This window comes from Vulpes lagopus, chromosome 5, assembly GCF_018345385.1.
Source record: "Vulpes lagopus strain Blue_001 chromosome 5, ASM1834538v1, whole genome shotgun sequence".
Taxonomy (NCBI): domain Eukaryota; kingdom Metazoa; phylum Chordata; class Mammalia; order Carnivora; family Canidae; genus Vulpes; species Vulpes lagopus.
In genome coordinates this window covers 131,760,562-131,779,386 of record NC_054828.1, presented here as the reverse complement: position 1 = coordinate 131,779,386, position 18,825 = coordinate 131,760,562, and the positions used below count along the sequence as shown (strand labels likewise).

General features: G+C 44.4%; 1 protein-coding gene across 2 annotated transcripts in view; it reads left to right on the top strand.

The window, feature by feature from the left end:
• The window catches only part of TRAPPC12 (trafficking protein particle complex subunit 12), an 82,171-nt gene that overhangs the window by 32,923 nt on the left and 30,423 nt on the right, over positions 1-18,825 (top strand). For both annotated transcript variants that reach the window (XM_041755719.1, XM_041755720.1), the window contains exon 6: positions 16,853-16,965. In XM_041755719.1, the coding sequence (XP_041611653.1) occupies positions 16,853-16,965 (113 nt within the window). The remainder of the gene's footprint in view (positions 1-16,852; positions 16,966-18,825) is intronic.

Genomic DNA, 18,825 nt, shown 5'->3' with positions numbered 1-18,825 from the left:
AATATATCCGGTCTAGAAAAATCAAGTGAGTAGCCTAGCAACAACCCTGACTTACAGACCTCACTCAGTTTTCTAAACACGCTTACCCGGACATCCCCACTGGTACAGCCGTTCATTCTCTAACAGCCATGGCTCAGGCACCTGCTGTGGGACAGCAGTGGGGTTTGCTGTAAGACCTGGGTAGTGGTTTTTATTCAGAATTCTTGACCTTGCTGCAGTGTAAACAACATAATCCTCATCATGACATACTACAGGTACACAGAGAAGCAAACCCACACGTTCTTGCAATAATACCGTGTGCCGTTGTCTACCGGTCTCTGTCCTGATATAATTTACATAAGACACTGGTTGCAGTCCCCCAGCGAGTCCTAGCCATCGTTTGGAAGATGCCGGGCTGCAACCCGGGATAGTTGTCAGAGAGCAAGAAATAAGGACTGGGGGAGGGAGAGCACAAATGATAGCCTCCCAGGGTGTGAGCAGCCTGGATGTGGAGCGAACGTTTCTCGGTGGAGAACCTTATGATCTGTCGAAACCCATCACATGTTCCTATTGAACATAAAGCAGTTTAGAGAGGACTTCTGCTGAGAGGCCAGGGCTCCATGGTCAGCCTTCCTGGTAAGTCCTGGCCCTTCACTGAGCTGCGTGGGGTCCTGGCCAAGTGATCCAGTGTCTTTGTGTCCCGGCATCCTTACCAGGACAGCAGGGGCAATTCTTTCTAGGATGTCATAAAGATCAAGCGAGGTCATATATGCGGGTGTTCAGAACAGTGGCTGGCACACGGTGACAACTGTCTTAGCTTCTTGTCATGTTCTGCTCTTAATCCATCAGGAACACACTGTAGATTACTGTCTTCTTGTGTAAGATCAGCTGGCCAGCATCTGTTGGATGTAACAGTGGAATAACAAAGGAAAGTTCTGGTTGTCAGGAAACGTGGAGTCCATGGCAGGAAGAAAATATAGTAATAGAACAAGAGAATACAGAGGCCTGATGGGTAATAGAGATCATGGTGGCCATAGAATGTTCAAAAAATTACATCAGCATCTCACTTGGTTAACACGAGCAGTAGGTAAACACATGACCCGAAAAGACTAGAAGTAAAACACAGTTCTCAGCTTCTTTTTGTGTTTTTCCTTACAACGCAGATCCTGTTTCTTTTGAGGGGACACAGAGAAGGAGCAAGCTTTCTGTATCCCTAGAGCTTCCTCCTTGATGGTGCTTACCCTCCAACAGGAGTGACAAGAGCCAGACCACATGACCTGGGCTTGCCCAGACTCGAGGGAGGTTTCTAGCACAGGGTACTCTTGCACCTTTTAGCCTCACTAGTATTATTAGTCCAGTTTCTTCCTTCTGACTAAGGGAACTTACCCCTCATAGAAAAGAAACAAATGGAAAAGGTAGGTACCCAAAGCCAGGCAGAAATCAGACCAGTTGGCTTGACTATGTTGGCTCAACAGTGGAAGTGCAGCAGCCAGGCTGGAGTAGACTCAGAGTCGGAAAGGGAAGGAGACAGCAGAGCCCCCATCCCAAACTTGTAAAACTTCTCCGCAGCCTGTGGCCCGTCAGGTCCAGGGTAGGGACAGAGGGAAGCAGGGAGCTGCTGGCAGCAGTTTGGGAGGACAGCCCTGGCCACCTGGTGTTGCCACAGGTGGAAGAAGTGGGTCAGGAGCTGCCCAGGCCAGGTCTCTGAGTGTGTCTGCTCCCTCGCTCCAGCTCTAGGAAAGCCCCAGGGTAGGGGGCTCTGTTGGTGGGAGCAGCTGTGGGGGAGCCCCACGTCCTCCTGTGCACTGGAAATTCAGGCCATGGTGTTCAGAGGGTACAGCTTTCTCCTGGGTACTCGGGATCCTTCTCTAGCTCACCAGTGAACTGTGTCCTTTTGGTCTGCACATTCCAGCCGTTGGAGCTCCCTCCCCTTCCTGGAAGGTGATGAGCAGACTTCACCCCAGAAGGGAGTGAGCCTCTGTGGTCACTCCAGATAGCTCTAAGGGTAAGGGCAGTGCCCAAGCGGGACGTTTGGGCATATTTCTGCTTGATAAATTGTGCCTGGAGGCTTTGGAAATCAAGACCGGACAGGATATTCTCATATTTCTTATGAGGAACAGCTATGGTTTCCCTTCAACATAAAAATAATGTTTCTTCCCAGTCCACCTGACTGCAGTGGAGCATGTCCAGCGACCCTGCCCCTGTTGTGTGATCATGCTGCCAGCTCTAGGGTTTGGCAGCTGGTGTCAATAGGTATCTCAGTCCACAGCAGACAAAACTCGACTTTGGGTCCACAGGCCCATGCCTCGGTAGCTCCGAACGACCAGATACCCTAAAGCACACAACTTCACAGATGCTCTTGTTTTGGTCCCTTTGAGGCCCATGAGAATTGTAGATTCAGGATGACAGTGCCGTATATCAGCTGCTCCTGGATTTACTGCGGGCGTTCAAGAACGATAAGAGGCAGGAAGGCAGCTATTTCCTGTGGTGGCCACTGACACCTTCCGCTCCTCACTACTTCCACCCCGTTCCTCTGTGGACACTGCACCCACTGGTGCGCCGTATTTGGTGTTGCCATCCCGCGTACTTTAGTCCTGGAGACTCTGCCCCTCTTCATCTGCCTTTCAGGAGCACGCCTTGGTGGAGGTGGTACCGAGTCTCCCATAAAATGAAGCATGAGATCCGGGCAGGTGCAGCACTCCCTGTCATCCTTAGCCTCAATTTTAAGGATGTATTTTCCCAAAGACGCACAAACAAGAAAGCATGCTTCTGATTCCGCCTGAAATTGAATTGCACTGGGATCCAGATAAAGAGACGACAGTAGCCATGCATCATTAAGCAGCTAATTTAAATTATGAAATAGACATAAATCATACATACACTTTAGCTGTAGTGTGTTAACATTCATCCACAGTGATATGCTGAATGTTTACTAATTTTTCTTCTCATTTTGTGATGTAACAAGCATAAATGTAAGATTTTGATTCATTCATTTCATTTTAGCTTGCAGTATATAAGCAAAGCAAGTCATTAAGATGTGCTTTAAAGAGGAGGCTATGACAATATAAACAAATAAATAACTTTTATGAATGAGCTTTAATATATTCTATTTAAATATTGGGCATAATTTTTACCCATTCACAATATTCATAGCAAGACATATAATGAATCATGAGTAAAAATCATGAAGCACTTTGTTTTGTTTTTTAAGTTTTCATCTGGAAAAGGAACAGCATTGTGGTCTGATACATATCTCCAGCATGTCTCACAGTTTCATAGTGTCTGCCTGTCTCAAGGGTGGAAACTCAGCACTTTTTTTTTATAATATTTTATTTATTCATGAGACACACAGAGAGAGAGGCAGAGACATAGAGGGAGAAGCAGGCTCCCTGCGAGGAGCTCAATGCAGGACTCAATCCCAGGACCCCGGGATCATGCCCTCAGCCAACCACTGAGCCACCCAAGTGCCCTGAAACTAAGCAGTTCTTATAATGGGTTTGAATTCTCCTTCTTGCTCAGAAGACGGAACAGCAGTGAGTGCTGGGCTGCCCCAGGCTGAACCCTGTCCCTTCGTTTCTATCTTCTGCTCCTCCCCTGCTCTTACCGCTTCCTCCCTTGTGAGGCTGTACGTCTGTCCCTGTCCCGCAGAGCCCCAGAGGCTGGGTTAGGAGCTGCTTGCATCGGGCTCTTGCCGACTTCCAGCAGTGGGGGGAGAAGCAGTTGTTCAGAGTCAGACTCCGTGTTCAGCAGTGAAGCAGTGGATCATGAACAGATTTGACACATTAGGGTCACACTTGGCCACCGAATTCTCCCTGCACTTGTCACCAGGTGCGGGAAACTCTGAGGATCAGTGCTGGTGGTGAGGGTAGAAGATGTCAAAACAAGAAGGAAAACTGAGCTCCGTGGTGACACCATGTGGCCTCTGTGTCCAGGGGAGAAAAGAAGAAAGATCAGCATATTGCAGGGTTCTTTCTTACTTGTAGTGCTCTGATTTTGAGACAGAAGTCCCCTAGTCGTGACTTCTGTGTCTGGTACTCGAGATGCCATCCTTGCTTCACGGGAACCGGACATGTTTCGGGCACACTGATTGGTTTGTGCAGGTGGCATGTTTGGGTTTTCTGGGTCACGCGCATCCTATTCATCCCTATTCTCACCCGCTTCTGTCCCCGAGAAACCCTGTCTGGAGATGCCCCCTGCTTGAGTCCTCCTTACTCTTCACTCAACCAAAAAGAAAAATTTTTTTAAGATTTTATTTATTTATTCATGAGAGACACAGAGAGGCAGAGACACAGGCAGAGGGAGAAGCAGGCCCCATGCAGAGAGCCCGACGTGGGACTGGATCCCGGGTCTCCAGGATCACACCTCCTGCTGAAGGTGGCGCTAAACTGCTGAGCCACCCGGGCTCCCCTTCACTCAACCAAAATTGAACATTTATTTTTAATTGTAGTTCGACTTGCCAACATAAAGTAAAACACCCAGTGCTCATCCCTAAATTAAACATCTTTTAAATACAAAAAAGAATTTTATTAAACACTCAATTAATAAATATTGGGCAGCCTGGGTGGCTCAGCAGTTTAGTGCCGCCTTCAGCCCGGGGTGTGATCCTGGAGTCCCGGGATCGAGTCCCATATTGGGCTCCCTGCATGGAGCCTGCTTCTCCCTCTGCCTGTGTCTCTGCCTCTCTCTCTCTCTCTCTCTGTGTCTCTCATGAATAAATAAATAAAATCTTTAAAAAATAAAAAGAATAAATAAATGTTAACTTTTTCAACACACTTATTTCAGCCATTCTTGTAATAAGCTCAAGTACACCTCACCGACACGGCCTCTCAAGTGCCCCAGTCCCGTCGTCTCCCAGCGGAGTCACTCCCATGCGTGTGTCACGTGTCCTCGCAGGTCATGTTTTCACACTTCGGCCACACACACGTGTACATACAGACACATGGAAGTGTCTGGTAGACTTTAAATGCACCTAATGGCACACCTGTCTTCTTTGGGCTTCTTCGTCCCAGTTAACATTAATTATTTGCACACACGTCCATGGGGATGGACACGAGGGACCCTTCTGGCTCTGGGCTGTGACGCACACCCCGGTCAGGAGCAACAGTCCTTTTTTGGGTCTCTCTGCATGTGTTCTTGGATTTCTGTAAGACATACATTGAGCGTGCCATTGCCTGGTTGCATGACATTTGAATTTTCAATTTTACTTTTTTGAGGTTTTATTTATGTGACAGAGACAGAGTACAAGCAGGGGGAGCAGGAGAGAGAGAGCAGACTTCCCACTAAGCAGGGACCCTGATGTGGGACTTGATCCCAGGACCCTGAGATCACTACCTGAGCCCAAGGCAGATGTTCGCCGACTGAGCCACCAGGTGCTCCTATATTTTCAATGTTATAAGAAACAGTGAAGTTGCTTTCCAAAGCAGCTATCGTAGACACCCCCAATACCAGTGTCTTCGAGTTTCTGTTTCCCAACCTGTGACTCAATCCGTTCTGGTCAGACTTCTCTCTGGAGGGTCTGAAATTCTAACCTCATGTTCTCACTTAATGCTTCTGAGTGAAGTGCCTTTTGTATGTGAAGGTGGGTATTGGAATTTCCTCTCCGGGGCTCACTGTCAGGATCTTTGCTTGTGTTCCCGTTGGGTTATTTCTTACTACTGATTTGTGGCAGTTCTTTACATCTTTCTAGCATTTTATCTTTTGTCTTTTATAAATCTTGCAAGTGTCTTCTCCTGGAAGTGTTATTTCTAACCCTTAAAAAATATAATTAAAATTTACCAACATAACCTTTTTTGTGTGCAGCCTATCCCATTTTAGGATTGTGCTCACCTTGCTTCCTCGTGTCATATCAGAAATAGTAAGTGGAGACTGAGCACAACGGTGTCATTGGAGCGGTGCCCTGCCGGCTAGAACGGATGAAGCACCTACCATCCAGATGTCTGAAACATTTCCTTGCTGAGCTCCAGTGCACCATTGCTGTGACCACCCCGTGGGCGTAGAAGTAGCTTTATGAGGAGGATTAGTAGAAAGGGAACGTGTATAGCACCTAACGTGCCTCTGTGCCTCTGGAAGGCCATGCGGAACGCCCCAGGTTCTGTGTCAGGGGCACTGGCAGAGACCATTCCTCCCATGTGCCTCGATGTACCCAGGCCCCTGGCTTCCCTGCCACCTTAGCTTTCTGTAACGGGTGCAAGACGGGATGCAGAGTTGGCTTAGCGAGCATTCCCTGTGCTTCCCGGCCACGTGATCTTTCACCCTGTAGACAGACACCCGGTGAACTCCCTGCACACCCCAGGGAGCAGTCAGCCCCCCCTTTGAAGGCAATGACAACGGGGTTGTTGGCACCAGCCTTTTGCCGAAATTAAACAATGTCTTTGTTTTTGTCCATCTTTGACGTTTTGTCCGTCTTTAAGTTGATAGCTGTAGAATTACCGTTCAGTGTTAGGGCCTCAGCGTACCTTTCCAAACACTATACACTGTTTTCCTCTTGAGAGTCATTCTTCGTATGCCTGTAATCGCCTTCTCTCCTTAATTTGCTTTTAATTAAATTATACTTATTTTGTAATTGTTAATTCTAGAACAAATTGCTTTTCCCTCTGAAGGGTTTGTATTCAAGAGACTTGTAGACGGGGCTGTATCTGCAGATAATATAACCACGTCATTCATGGTGTCTTTCTATTAACATGTTGCTTTGGTGTGGCCTGTTTGTCACAGTTGATGAACCAGTATCAATCCATGATTGTTGACAACCGTGGATCGTTTACATTTGGGTTCATGCTCTGTGTTATACATATTCATTGTATTTTTATCTTCACCAACAATGAAATATGCATTCCTGAGAGGTGTTTGTATCCATTCATTTAGATTTGGCCTCTTGTGGGACAGTGAGATTTTCCAGAATCTCACCACCATCTTTTTAATCTGCTGTTTGGGATTCTCTCTCTTGTTGGAAAGAAAGAGCCACGATGAAAGCAGGCAGGTAAACCTTCCATAGCACTGTGGGTTTCAAAGTACTTCTCAACATTAAAGATTTCACTCAACTTTCTCTGCATCTAGAGGAAAACTTTGAAGCCAAAGGTGGGAAATAAGGTATATTTTGATCCCCCTCAGTGTGGCGTTGAAGACCTGCAGCGGCTCCTCTAACGCCGAGGTCAGGTCCGTGTGCTGAGTGCAAGCCATTACAGTTCCGTATAATGCTATCATACGAAATCGTGCTTCAAGACTCAATCCTTATGGATTACCAAGTCAAAACTAAAACTAATGAGGCAGACACCTGAATTGGATGCCAAGTCTCTGTCCCCTTCCTTCATCTATCCAATCCCCTGAAAATAAAGGTAAATTGTCGCTGGTCTTTCGTCCCTTCCTATCCTCCCTCCAGAATCATGAAGTTCACATTTCTAGCTCCCAATCTGAATTTGGAGCCTTTTTTTTTTTTTTTATACATAACCATACATGATCGCTCAGGATGCATTGTTAAGCCTGTCTCAAATGTCTTATTTTGTTTTCTGTGACAAAATTAGTTCACCCCTCACAGTTCACATCTTCTGCTTAGGGTACATTTCCAGTTTACGCCAAAGCTCCTGAGCATTTATCATTTGAAGCATATTTTCCTCATTCTGAATGAGCTAGTTACTGATCTTTGTGCTTTTCACTTTGCTTGCAGTTTTAGTGAACTTTGGCATTTCCAGCCTTCCTAGAACAAATCGTTATAGACATGGAAACGTTCCAGTTGGGGTTCCATTCATGAGAACACCCAGCCGAAGGCCTCTCCTGAACCCATCTCACCCCAGAACTGCTGCGGTGGTGGACCCAGATCACATACAGCCCAACCCCTGTGCAGACGCTGTGGTCAGTGGGGTGTTGTTCCGTGCCTCATGGCAGTGGAATGGAATGGCACTGGATTTCCTGCTTAAATAATAAATCACCTAGCATGCTTTAGGATGTGCTCTGTATGGTTGTGGGGCTTTTTTAAATTTAAAATGCAGCATTTTTTTTTAAAGATTTTATTTATTCATGAGAGAGAGAGAGGCACAGGGAGAAGTAGGCCCCATGCAGGGAGCCCGACATGGGACTCAATCCCGGGACTCCAGGGTCACACCCTGGGCTGCAGGCAGCGCTAAACCATTGAGCCACCTGGGCTGCCCTAAAATGCAGCATTGGGGACACCTGGGGGGCTCAGTGGGTTAGGCGTCTGCCTTTCGCTCAGGTAATGACCACAGGGTCCTGGGATCGAGTTCTGCGTCGGGCTCCCTGCTCCAAGGGGAGTCTGCTTCTCCCTCTCCCTCGGCTCCTTCCCCATTTGTACACGTGCTCTCAAGTAAATGAATAAGTAATCTTTAAAGAAAATAAATGCAGTATGGAGGTTACAGGCAGTTCTGTTGAGGATTGTTTTATGGCAAAGGTGAGGGGCACCGTGTTCTTTGTCAGACATAGTCATCCAGTGACCTGACCTGTGTCCCAATAACCGAGCAGTGAAAGGAAAGGCACCAATGATGGGACTCCTCCTGGAGGTGCCAGAGAATGGAGGAAGACAAGAGCAGCAGAGCAGAGGGAGATGTCGAGGGAAAAAGGCAGAGAGGTAATCCCCACCCAGGGCCCAGCACAACTCAGAAGTGAGGCAGAAGTGCCCGGGCAAAGATCCTTTAAATGTGTGCTGTTAACACAGGGCAGGGGATCCAAGCAGTCCCTGTAGGTGCTCCCTGCTGGACGCCTGCGCAGCTGGGCCTGTCGGCACCATGGCCATGTTCCAGAACCCCACCCCATCCCAGGAGGACACCGTCCGCCCAGCACACGCAGCAGATGAGAGATGTTCCATCTCCTGTACACAGAGGAGCTAAAGTTCCTCCGTTTGTCTCTGTTTTCTGTGCCCAGCATGAAGCCTGCTTCACTTCTGGTGCTTTCCTCTCGGACTCTGTGCTGGCAGCGTGTGCTCACTGCACTGCGGGGACCGTAGGAAATGATTAATGAGAATGCCTCTACCCACCTAGATTTAGGCAGGTCATGACTCTATGTGGGAATCTTCCAGAAAAACAGACCGTCTGGGAATTATCCGTCCTTGCAGACTTTGACTAGCCCTTTACTTCAAGGCGCACTCTCCCTGCAGGAGAGAGGGCTCTGGGCTAGTGTGAAAGCCGGCACGTTTCAGCTAGTTTGGCACTGCTCAGCCTTGGGGACTCCAGAGAGTCTTGATGTCATGCACGGGGAGGCTGGGTCTGGCCAGACAAATGGAATCAAGGTAAAGGTACTTTATATGCGTGTCTGTAAAACAAACAACACTGAGTCGATAGCAGCATTAGGGAAGGCCTGAGTCCCGTCCAAGCTGTTGCTGTCTGCGCATTCTGAAGACGTGGAGTGGCTTACCTGGAGACAGTGGCCACCCCCCCTCATCTTGTATGCCCAGGCCTGGCCTTGCATTTGGCACCTCAACCTGCTGAGTAAACGTTTGTCCGCTTACGGTAGTGTGCTCAAGCTGGAGTGGATTGTCAGTGTTTCTCCAGCGGCTGCTTTTTCGTGTTTTGTCTGTATAAACACTTTGAGTGTATTTTTTTCCTAAGAAGGAGCTTTTTTTTGTTTTGTTTTTTCCTGAATGGTTCCATTTTTCTCCTTCCCTGGAGGCTGGGAGGCATATGCTTTCCTCTTAATTTTTTTAAAGTTATGTGAGACCTTTCCAGTGGTGCCAAGAGAGGATGAAGGCTTTTCCTTCTTGATCCAGCTTCCAAATCTGTCTGAGAAAGTCACAGGTGGAGACAGTGTGCTTGGTAAGGAAGGCACACACAGGCCCTCACCTGCCCGCTTTCTGTGTTCACCGTCGGGTCGGGCCCAAACTCCCAGACTCCAGCCATGTCGAGTGTCACCTGCTGCTGGCGTCTGTCCTGCTTCCATGCTGCCCCGGGGCTCCCTGCCCAGCAGTGTGGTGCGGTGTGCTGCGAGGGGCTGGGGCTTGGCAGGTGTGGGTGAGCCAGGAACAGGGATGTCCGCCGGCTGATGCGAGGGAGCAGCACAGCCAGCACAAGAGACAGCAGGGCCTTCTCGGCCACAGAGCCGCAAGCACATTCCTTCAGGTGTCTGTTTCCTGTCTGGATGGGAGAACCAGTGAACAGAGGAGCAGATGGCCTGATGGCAACGAGGATCTGGGAGTTCTGCGGAGTCATTGCCTTTAACTGTTATATCAGGGTGAGGGAGGATGCATTAATATTTCTAAAATTAACATGCTGAAATTTTTTTGAACAAAAGAGTTTTTGTTCCACTAGTATTAGTTTTGTGATTTTATTCATGGCCCCACGTTCAAGGAAGACATGGTAAATTTTGTCTTTTCCTCTCCTGAAAAGCCACTGTAGGAGCTACTGTGCACACCTGAGTCTGAAGGGAGCCAAGAAACCCCACGTGGGGGGGCAGGAGGAAGGTGCACCGTGGGTTCCCTCTGCCCGCACTGGATCACCTCTACCCATGCTGGGTCCGCTGTGCCCACACCAGCTCCATGCAGAGGGGCGGATGTGGGGACGAGCCTAGCCCAGGCTCAGTTTCTGCACTCTCTCGTCCCCTAGCCCCCGCCTCATCTCTGAACACCCATATTTGTTGTAGAAAGAGCAGGCGATAGGAAACAACATGCAACTAAGGAGGGAGACTTCTGTTGTGCCTCACATGATGGATATTGTAATACTGGCTGCCAGCTTTAATTTGACCCTAATGAACGAGGCTGTGCCTGTTGAGACACACTCAGACAAATATAAATCGTGACTTGACAGCCTTGGAGTTAGTACACTTTAATCTCACGTCAGCGAGGTAAGGGTTCAGAGTAGGGCTGCTCCAGCTTACCTGTGCACTCAGGTCCCCCGGGCCTTGTCGCAGGCGGGTTCTGGCGCAGTGGTCTGTGTGGGGCCCCGGTCCGCAGCTGGGGGAAGGACCACTCTGAGATGTGGGGTTCCCTGTATTTCCCCATAGTCCATCGGGGTTCCTACTAGCTTAGAGCCCCCCTTTGTCTCATTTTCAAAATCTGTTGCTAGCTCCCTCTACCTGCCTGCATAACTTTATGCAATTAACTGAAATCATTTTAGTCTACTTTTTCATCTCTTTCAGCTAAAAGTAAATGTTTCATTTGAATCTGTGAACTTTGCAGCTACTCAAACCATATAGAAAAATTATATTTTTATAACATTCATCAAACTACAGACCACTTTTCTGTGGTTTAACTATGAAGCTGACTGCATGCTTCACCAGTGGCACGCCACAAGTTCACGTGCAAAATAGTGGGTACTTAGAAGGTATTTTCTGTACCTAGTTAGGCCCTTAGGTCAGCCCACAAAAGCCTGTTTAACCATTAAGTGCACCTTGAACAGAATACTGATACTACTCTTTCAACTATAACTAGCTACCATATTTAGTTATTTCTAAGAAACAATATTTTTTTAATTCCAATTTGAGATCCCCAAAACACGGTCTTTTTTTTTTTTCCCCCTCCCCTTAAGGAATGGATCTAATTTTGTCTTTTCTCCTGTGGCTTTCTACATACCCCATCAGTGTTTATTAAAAATTATATTTTCCTTTCAATGATTTGGGGATACTGTCTCTTATACAGTAAATTCTGGGATTCTGGGTGCAGTTGGGCTTCTCTTTTCTTAATAATATTTATTTTTTAGGATCCCTTCAGGTTTATAGAAAAGTTGAACACATAATACAAAGAGTTCCATATACCTTCTCTTTTGCATACAGTTTTTATTAATATCTTATATTCTGATTATTAACATTTGTTAAATCTTGCATTTGTGTGGGACATTTGTTATAATAGAGTGCTATATTATTATTAAAACCCATCATTTAGAACTCACTCCAGGTGTTGTACATTCTTTGAGTCTGGACAAATGGATAATGACGTGTATGTACCCTTAAAATATCTGCAGGGTAGTTTCACTGCCTTAACATCGTCTTTCCTCCCACCCCCCACCCGCCACCCCCTACCCCACCCCAGGAAACCACTGATCCTTTTACTGTCCTCATAGCTTTGCCTCTCCCAGGTTGTCTTATTGCTGGAATCATCTCATATGTAGCCTTTTCATGCTGGCTTCTTCTACACAGCAATGTGTGTTTAGGATTCCTCGCAGTCTTTTGTGATTTGATAGCATGTTTCTTTTTATTGCCGAAAAATATTCAGTTGTCTGGATGTACCACAGTTTGTTCATTCACCTATCAAAAGACATCGTGGCTGCTTCTGGTTTTTGGCAATTATGAATAAAGTTCCGTCAACATTCTCATTCAGGGTTCTGTTTGGACATAAATTTTGAAGTTACTGGATAGATACCTGGGAGCACTGCTGCTGGATTATATGGTAAACCTGTGTTTAGTTTCATAATAAATGGCGAGGCGCTCTTCCAGAGCAGTTGTATCATTTTTCATTTTCACCAGTATTTGGTGTTGTCGGCTTCCTGGATTTCAACCATTCTGATGGGTATCTGCTGATATTATTGCATTGTTGTTTTAATTTGTGGTTTGCAGCTCCCTGATGACATATGTATGATAGGAAACATTTTCCATGATTGTCATCTGTATACCTTTGTCGAAGTACCTGTTCAGATCTGTTGTCCATTTATTAATTGAGTTTTTTTCTTACTATTGATTTTTTTTAAGAGCTCTTTGTATCTTTTGGATACAAATCCCTTATCGGAAGTGTGTTTTGCCAATATTTTCTCCCAGACTTTGGCTTATCTTCTTGTTCTCTTGACATCATCTTTCACAGAGCAGTTTTTAATTTTAATGAGTCCATTTTTTTTTTTCTTTCATGGATCATGTTTTTGGCTTTGTATCTAAAAAGTTATCTCTAAACCCAAGTCACTTAAATTTTCTTTATGTTCTGTTCTAGAAGTTTTAACAGTTTTGCATTTTAGATATTACCCATTTTGAGTTAAATTTTGTGAAGGATGGAAAGTCTGTGTTAAGATTGATTCCCCTCCCACCCCCTGCACATACATGTCTAGTCATCCCAGCACCATTTGCTGAAGGAACTGCCCTTTCTCCATTGACTTACCCTCACTTCTTTGTCAAAGATCAGTTGACTATATTTATGAGGCCTATTTCTGGGCTTTCTGTTATGTTTCATTGCTATATTTATTTTGTTCTTTTGCTACTGTCACAGTCTTTGTTACAGTAGCTTTATGTAAGTCTAAAGTTGGGTGATGTCTGTTCTCCAACTTTGCCCATCTCTTCAATGTTGTATTGGATATTTACAGTCTTTTGCCTCTCCTCATAAACCTGAGAATCACTATGTCAGTGTCCACAAAATAACATGGGGGTTTTGATTGCGATTTGAAGCTGCAGATCAAGTTCTGAGAACTGACAAGTGTGGAGTCTTCCTGTCAGTTCACATGGAGCATCTTTCCACTTATTCATGTCTTTTTTGATTCTTTCACTAGAGCCTTACAGTTTTCCTCATATAGCCTTTGTACATATTTTGCCAGATTTATATCTTACTATTTCATTTATGTTAGTGCTAACGTAAATAGTATTGTGTTTTACGTAAATAGTATTGTGTTTTACGTAAATGGTATTGTGTTTTACGTAAATGGTATTGTGTTTTACGTAAATGGTATTGTGTTTTTAATTTCAAATTTCAGTTCTTCATTGCTGGTGTGGTAAGTCAAACCCAGTTGACTTCTGCAGATTAACTTTGTGTCTTGTTCTTTTTTAAGATTTTATTTAAAATCTTTATTCATGAAAGACAGAGAGAAAAGCAGAGATGTAGGCAGAGGGAGAAGCAGGCTCCAGGCAGGGAGCCTGATGTGGGACTCGATCCTGAGACCACATCTCAAATGCGTTTTCTGCATCTATTGGTACACTATGTGACTTTTCTTGCTTAGCCTCTTTAATGTGATGAGTTACATTGATTTTTGAGTGTTGGACCAGCCTTTCATACCTGGAATAAATACCACTTGGTCATAGCATATAATTCTTTTTATACACCTTTGGGTTTAATTTGCTAATTTTTTGTTGGATTCAATGTAGTTGGATTTGATTTGCTAATTTTGTTGAGAATGTTTATATCTGCATTCCTGAACCATGCTGCTCTATAGTTTTCTTTTCCCATAATGTCTTTGTCTACTTTTGTTACTAGGGTATTGCTAACCTCATAGAATAAATAAGAAAATATCTCTTGTATTTCTATTTCCTGAAAGAGATCGTAAAGAATTGATATCATTTCTTCCTTAAATGTCTGGTAAAGTTCACCAGTGAAACCATCTGGGCCTGGTGCCTTCTGTTTTGAAAGGTTATTTCTTGATTTAACTTTTTTTTTTAATATTTTATTTATTCATTCATGAGAAACACAGAGGGGCAGAAATACAGGCAGAGGGAGAAGCAGGCTCCATGCAGGGAGCCTGATGTGGGACTCGATCCAGGGTCTCCAGGATCAGGCCCTGAGCTGAAGGTGGCACTAAACCGCTGAGCTCACCCAGGCTGCCCTGTTTTGTTTTTTTGGGTTTGTTTGTTTGTTTGTTTGTTTTCCGGGCTGCCCCTTGATTTAACGTTTTAAATAGATATTGGCCCATTCAGATTATCTCTTCCTCTTTGTGTGATTTTTTGCTAAGTTGTGTCTTTCAAGGAATTGGTCCATTTCATCTAGGTGACAAAATTTATGGATATAGAGTTGTTTTAAATATTTCATTATTGGGGCAGCCCGGGTGGTTCAGTGGTTTAGCACTGCCTTCAGCCCAGGGTGTGATCCTGGAGACCCGGGATCAAGTCCCCCATTGGGCTCCCTGCATGAGCCTGCTTCTTCCTCTACCTGTGTCTCTGCCGCTCTCTCGCTCTCGCTCTCGCTCTCTCTGTGTCTCAAATAAATAAATCTTTTTTAAAATTTCCTTTATTTTCCTTTAATATCCATGTGGTCAGTAGTGATGACCCCTCTTTTATTTCTAATATTAGTAATTCATTGTCTTCTCTCTTATATCTTTGTTAGCCTGGTTAGAAGTTTATCAATTTTACTAAATTTGTCAAAAACCAATGTTGAGTATGGTTGGTTTTCCCTGTTGATTGATTTTAAAATCTTCTTTTCAAATATATTCATATAATGCTGTAAAATTCCCTCTTAGCACTGCTTTTGCAGCATCTCACAAATTTTGATAAGTTGTGTTTTCACTCTCATTTAGCTCCACATGATTTTGCATGTCCTTCTAAATGCAGGAACTTCCTCTGGTGTGTAGATATTTGCCAGAATATGTAGCAAATTACTCCCTACCACCTCGTCATGTGTCCAATTCATTTATAAATTGGGTTTGAGAATGTGCAGTAGACAGTTTGTTTTTGTGCTTATTTTACAGAACCTACAGAGTTCTCAAGATATTCTCTCTCTGCAGGTGAATTCTCACCCACATGGGAATGATCATTGCCTATTGTTTACTTGATATGAAGGGGTGGAAATGACACAGCTAATGCATGGCCTACCATGTTAGCATAGTCCCATAGTTAGTGATGCTCATGTCAAGACACTTTTCTTTCTAGGAAGTAGGAATTAGAAACAACTCATTCCAGAGTGTAAACTCAATCATCCATCCTCTCTTTTTTTTTTTTTTTTTTTATCCATCCTCTTTAAACATAGGAATTATTTAGTATCCCTAAAAAAAAAAAAAATCAGATATTTAAAATTCAATAATTGTCATCTTTCTTTCCTCTGGACTTACAGTCACTGTAGAACCTATTTTTTGTGGAGTTCCTTATTTGTGACCCCTGTAGATCTTTCTTCCATCTTTATTAAAGACCATAGAGCATCATACCATTTCAAGGTAAGAAGGAGCTCAGTTGAGAAGCCGTCTTATTGTGGTACGTGACAGACTCTCCCTGTTGAGTAATGGTCAGGCAGGTTGGCAGACCCAGGCACAGAGAGGGAGTCACTTGCAGGTGTCACACAACTTGTTTTCTAACCATCTTCCAAACTGTATCTAAACAGTTGACGCCTCCAGTCTGTTTTGAAAAGCCCTCTTCTGACTCTTCAGGATCACCCTGTGTTGTCATGTTCATATCCATTACCTCACTTATGACAGGCTGTTTGCAATTTTTTTTTAGGCTGTTTGCAATTTTGATGGTTTTTTTATGTACTTCCTGTATTTACTGTATGTCAAATTCCAAATCCTATGGAAGGAGCATGATATTAATAAAAAGGTTCCCTTGTTCTGAGGGACAATGCAGCCACATCCAGATACTGTGTATAAGTTCATTTCAGGTGCAGCCCTTCTTCAGAGAACTGCTCTCATTCCCCCTCAGCACACTGATGGAGTGTTCCCTGCCAGGCGAGCCTGGAGGGTAGAGTTTCCAAGTCCAGCTCCCTTACCTTCTGTGGGGGCACCTCTGAGGGAGAGAGCCTTTGCTACAGAGCCACACACACGCATGTGTGCACACGCACACACACACATACACATTGCCGAATCAGACGAAGCTCCATCCTCGGGACCTGGACCTGAGACGCACCTTTGCTCACTTTCCTTCCCTGGACCTGCATCAGCCACATTCTTACTTGCTTGCAGAGCCTCCTTTGAGGGTCTCCTTCTAGGTACCCCAACATAAGCGACCTTTTATTTGAGCTTGTCATACCAAAAAAATATTTTAAAAACCCATGAGTGTTCTGTGGTTTCTTTTATTGGAGGAGGAAGCAGTCGCTAGTTGGAGCACGGCTATGGAAAGAGTAGTGACATCACCGTTCTCCTTTGATAGTTGTCTAGAACATATGTATTTATGGCTTTACTTCATAACTGACACCTTTGCATACCTTAGCAACAGAGGAAGAGCTTCTGTCCTTCCTTCCTCTGGGACATCAGCAGTTCCCTCCTTCAGGTGTGTTAAGTATGAAAGTGTGCTGAGTTATAGCAAACTAACTCCACTTTGACTTCCATTCTAGGCTCCATGGTCCCATTTTCAATGCGGATCTTACACGCAGAGCTTCAGCAGTACCTGGGGAATCCGCAGGAGTCCTTGGATCGACTGCACAAAGTGAAGGCCGTCTGCAGCAAGGTAACGACAGCTCCATGGTAACCTGTTCTCTCCTCCTTCCTGAAGAAGAGAGGACACCCTTACTCCCCCTTCCCTCAGGGGAGCACACCGCATTACCTTCTGCCCAGCCCGCCCCAACCACTGCCATCACCACTTCCCCAGAAGGGCAGGGTCAACCAATGCATCATGACCATGGTATTCTCTGTTCTCACTAAAATTGTTTTCGGAGGCAGTGGATGTTTTTTGGCAAAGCTTGCAGCCTGAAATAATTCATTTATAGTTTTTATTGTTGTTCTAAAGGAATAATTGATGTACAATATTGTATCCATTTCGGGCGTACCACATAGTGATTCAGGATTCATATACATGTTGAAATCGTCACAATAGGTCCGGTTACCACCTGTCACCATATAAAGTTGTAACAATATTATTGGCTGCATTCCCCATGCTGTACGTTATGTCCCTGTGTCTTACTATATACCCGCAAGTGTGTCCCTCTTAATCCCCCCTCCCTTTGGCAACCACCAGTTCATTCTGTCCCTGAGTCTGTTTCTGTTTTGTTGTTTAGATTGCACACGTAGGTGAAGTCATACAGTATTTATCTTTGACTTATTCCACTTAGCGTAATAGCCTGTGGAGCCATCCCTATTGTCACAAATGGCAAGATTCCATTCTTTATCGGCTGAGTAGTATTCCATTGTATATATGTACCACACCTTTTTTACCCAATAGTTCATAGATGGGCATTTAGATTGCCTCCATATTGATTATTGTAAGTAATCTTGAAATGAACAGAGGTGCAGATATCTTTTTGAATTTGTGTTTTCATTTTCCTCAGATAATTACCCAGAAGTAAATTGCTGGATCGTAGGGTAATTCTATTTTTAATTTTTTGAAGAACCTCCATATTGCTTTCCAGAGGGCCTGCACCAGAGTACATTCCCTCCAGCAATGCACAGGGTCCCCCTTTCTCTACGTCCTCACCAACACTTGTTATTTCTTGTCTTTGATACTAGCCATTCTGAGAGGTGTGAGATAATTCCTCATTATGGTTTCGATTTGCATTTCCACGATGGTTAGGAATGTTGATCTTTTCATGTGCCCATTGGCCATCCATGTCTTCTTTAGAAAAAGGTCTATTCAGGCCCTCTGCCTGGTTGGGTTTTTTTTATATTGAGTTTTTGAGCACTTTATATATTTTGGATATCAGATATGTCATTTGCAAATGTCTTCTATTCAGTACGTTGCTTTTCTGTTTTGTTGGCTGAATTCCTTTGCTGTGCAAAAACGTTTTAGTCTGGTATAGTCTCATTTGTTTATTTTTGCTCTTGTTTTTGTTCTTAAGGAGAAAGATCAAAAAAAAAAAAAATCACTAAAACCGGTGTCAGCTTACTGCCTATGTTTTATTCTAGGAGTTTTATGGTTTCAGGTTTTATGTTTAAGTCTTTTCTCCATTTTGAATTCATTTCTGTGTGTGGTATAAGTGATCCGGTTTCATTCTTCTGCATGTGGCTGTCCAGTCTTCCAAACAACATTTATTGAATAGACTGTCCTTTCCCCATTGCATATTCTTGTGTCTTTTGTCAGAGACCAATTAACCATAAAAGTGTGGGTTTATTTCTCAGCTCTCTATCCTGTTTTAATCTGTGTCTCTTTTTGTGCCAGTACCATACTGTTTTGATTATTACAGCTTCTAGAATAGTTTGAAACTAGAGAATGTGATGCCTCCAGCTTTGTTATTCTTTCTCAAGACTGCTTTGGCTATTCAGGGTCTTTTATGGTTTCATACAAATTGTAAGATTGTTCTAGCTCTGTGACACATGCCATTGGTGTCTGGATAGGGATTGCATTGAATCTGTAGACTGCTTCAGGTATTTTAAC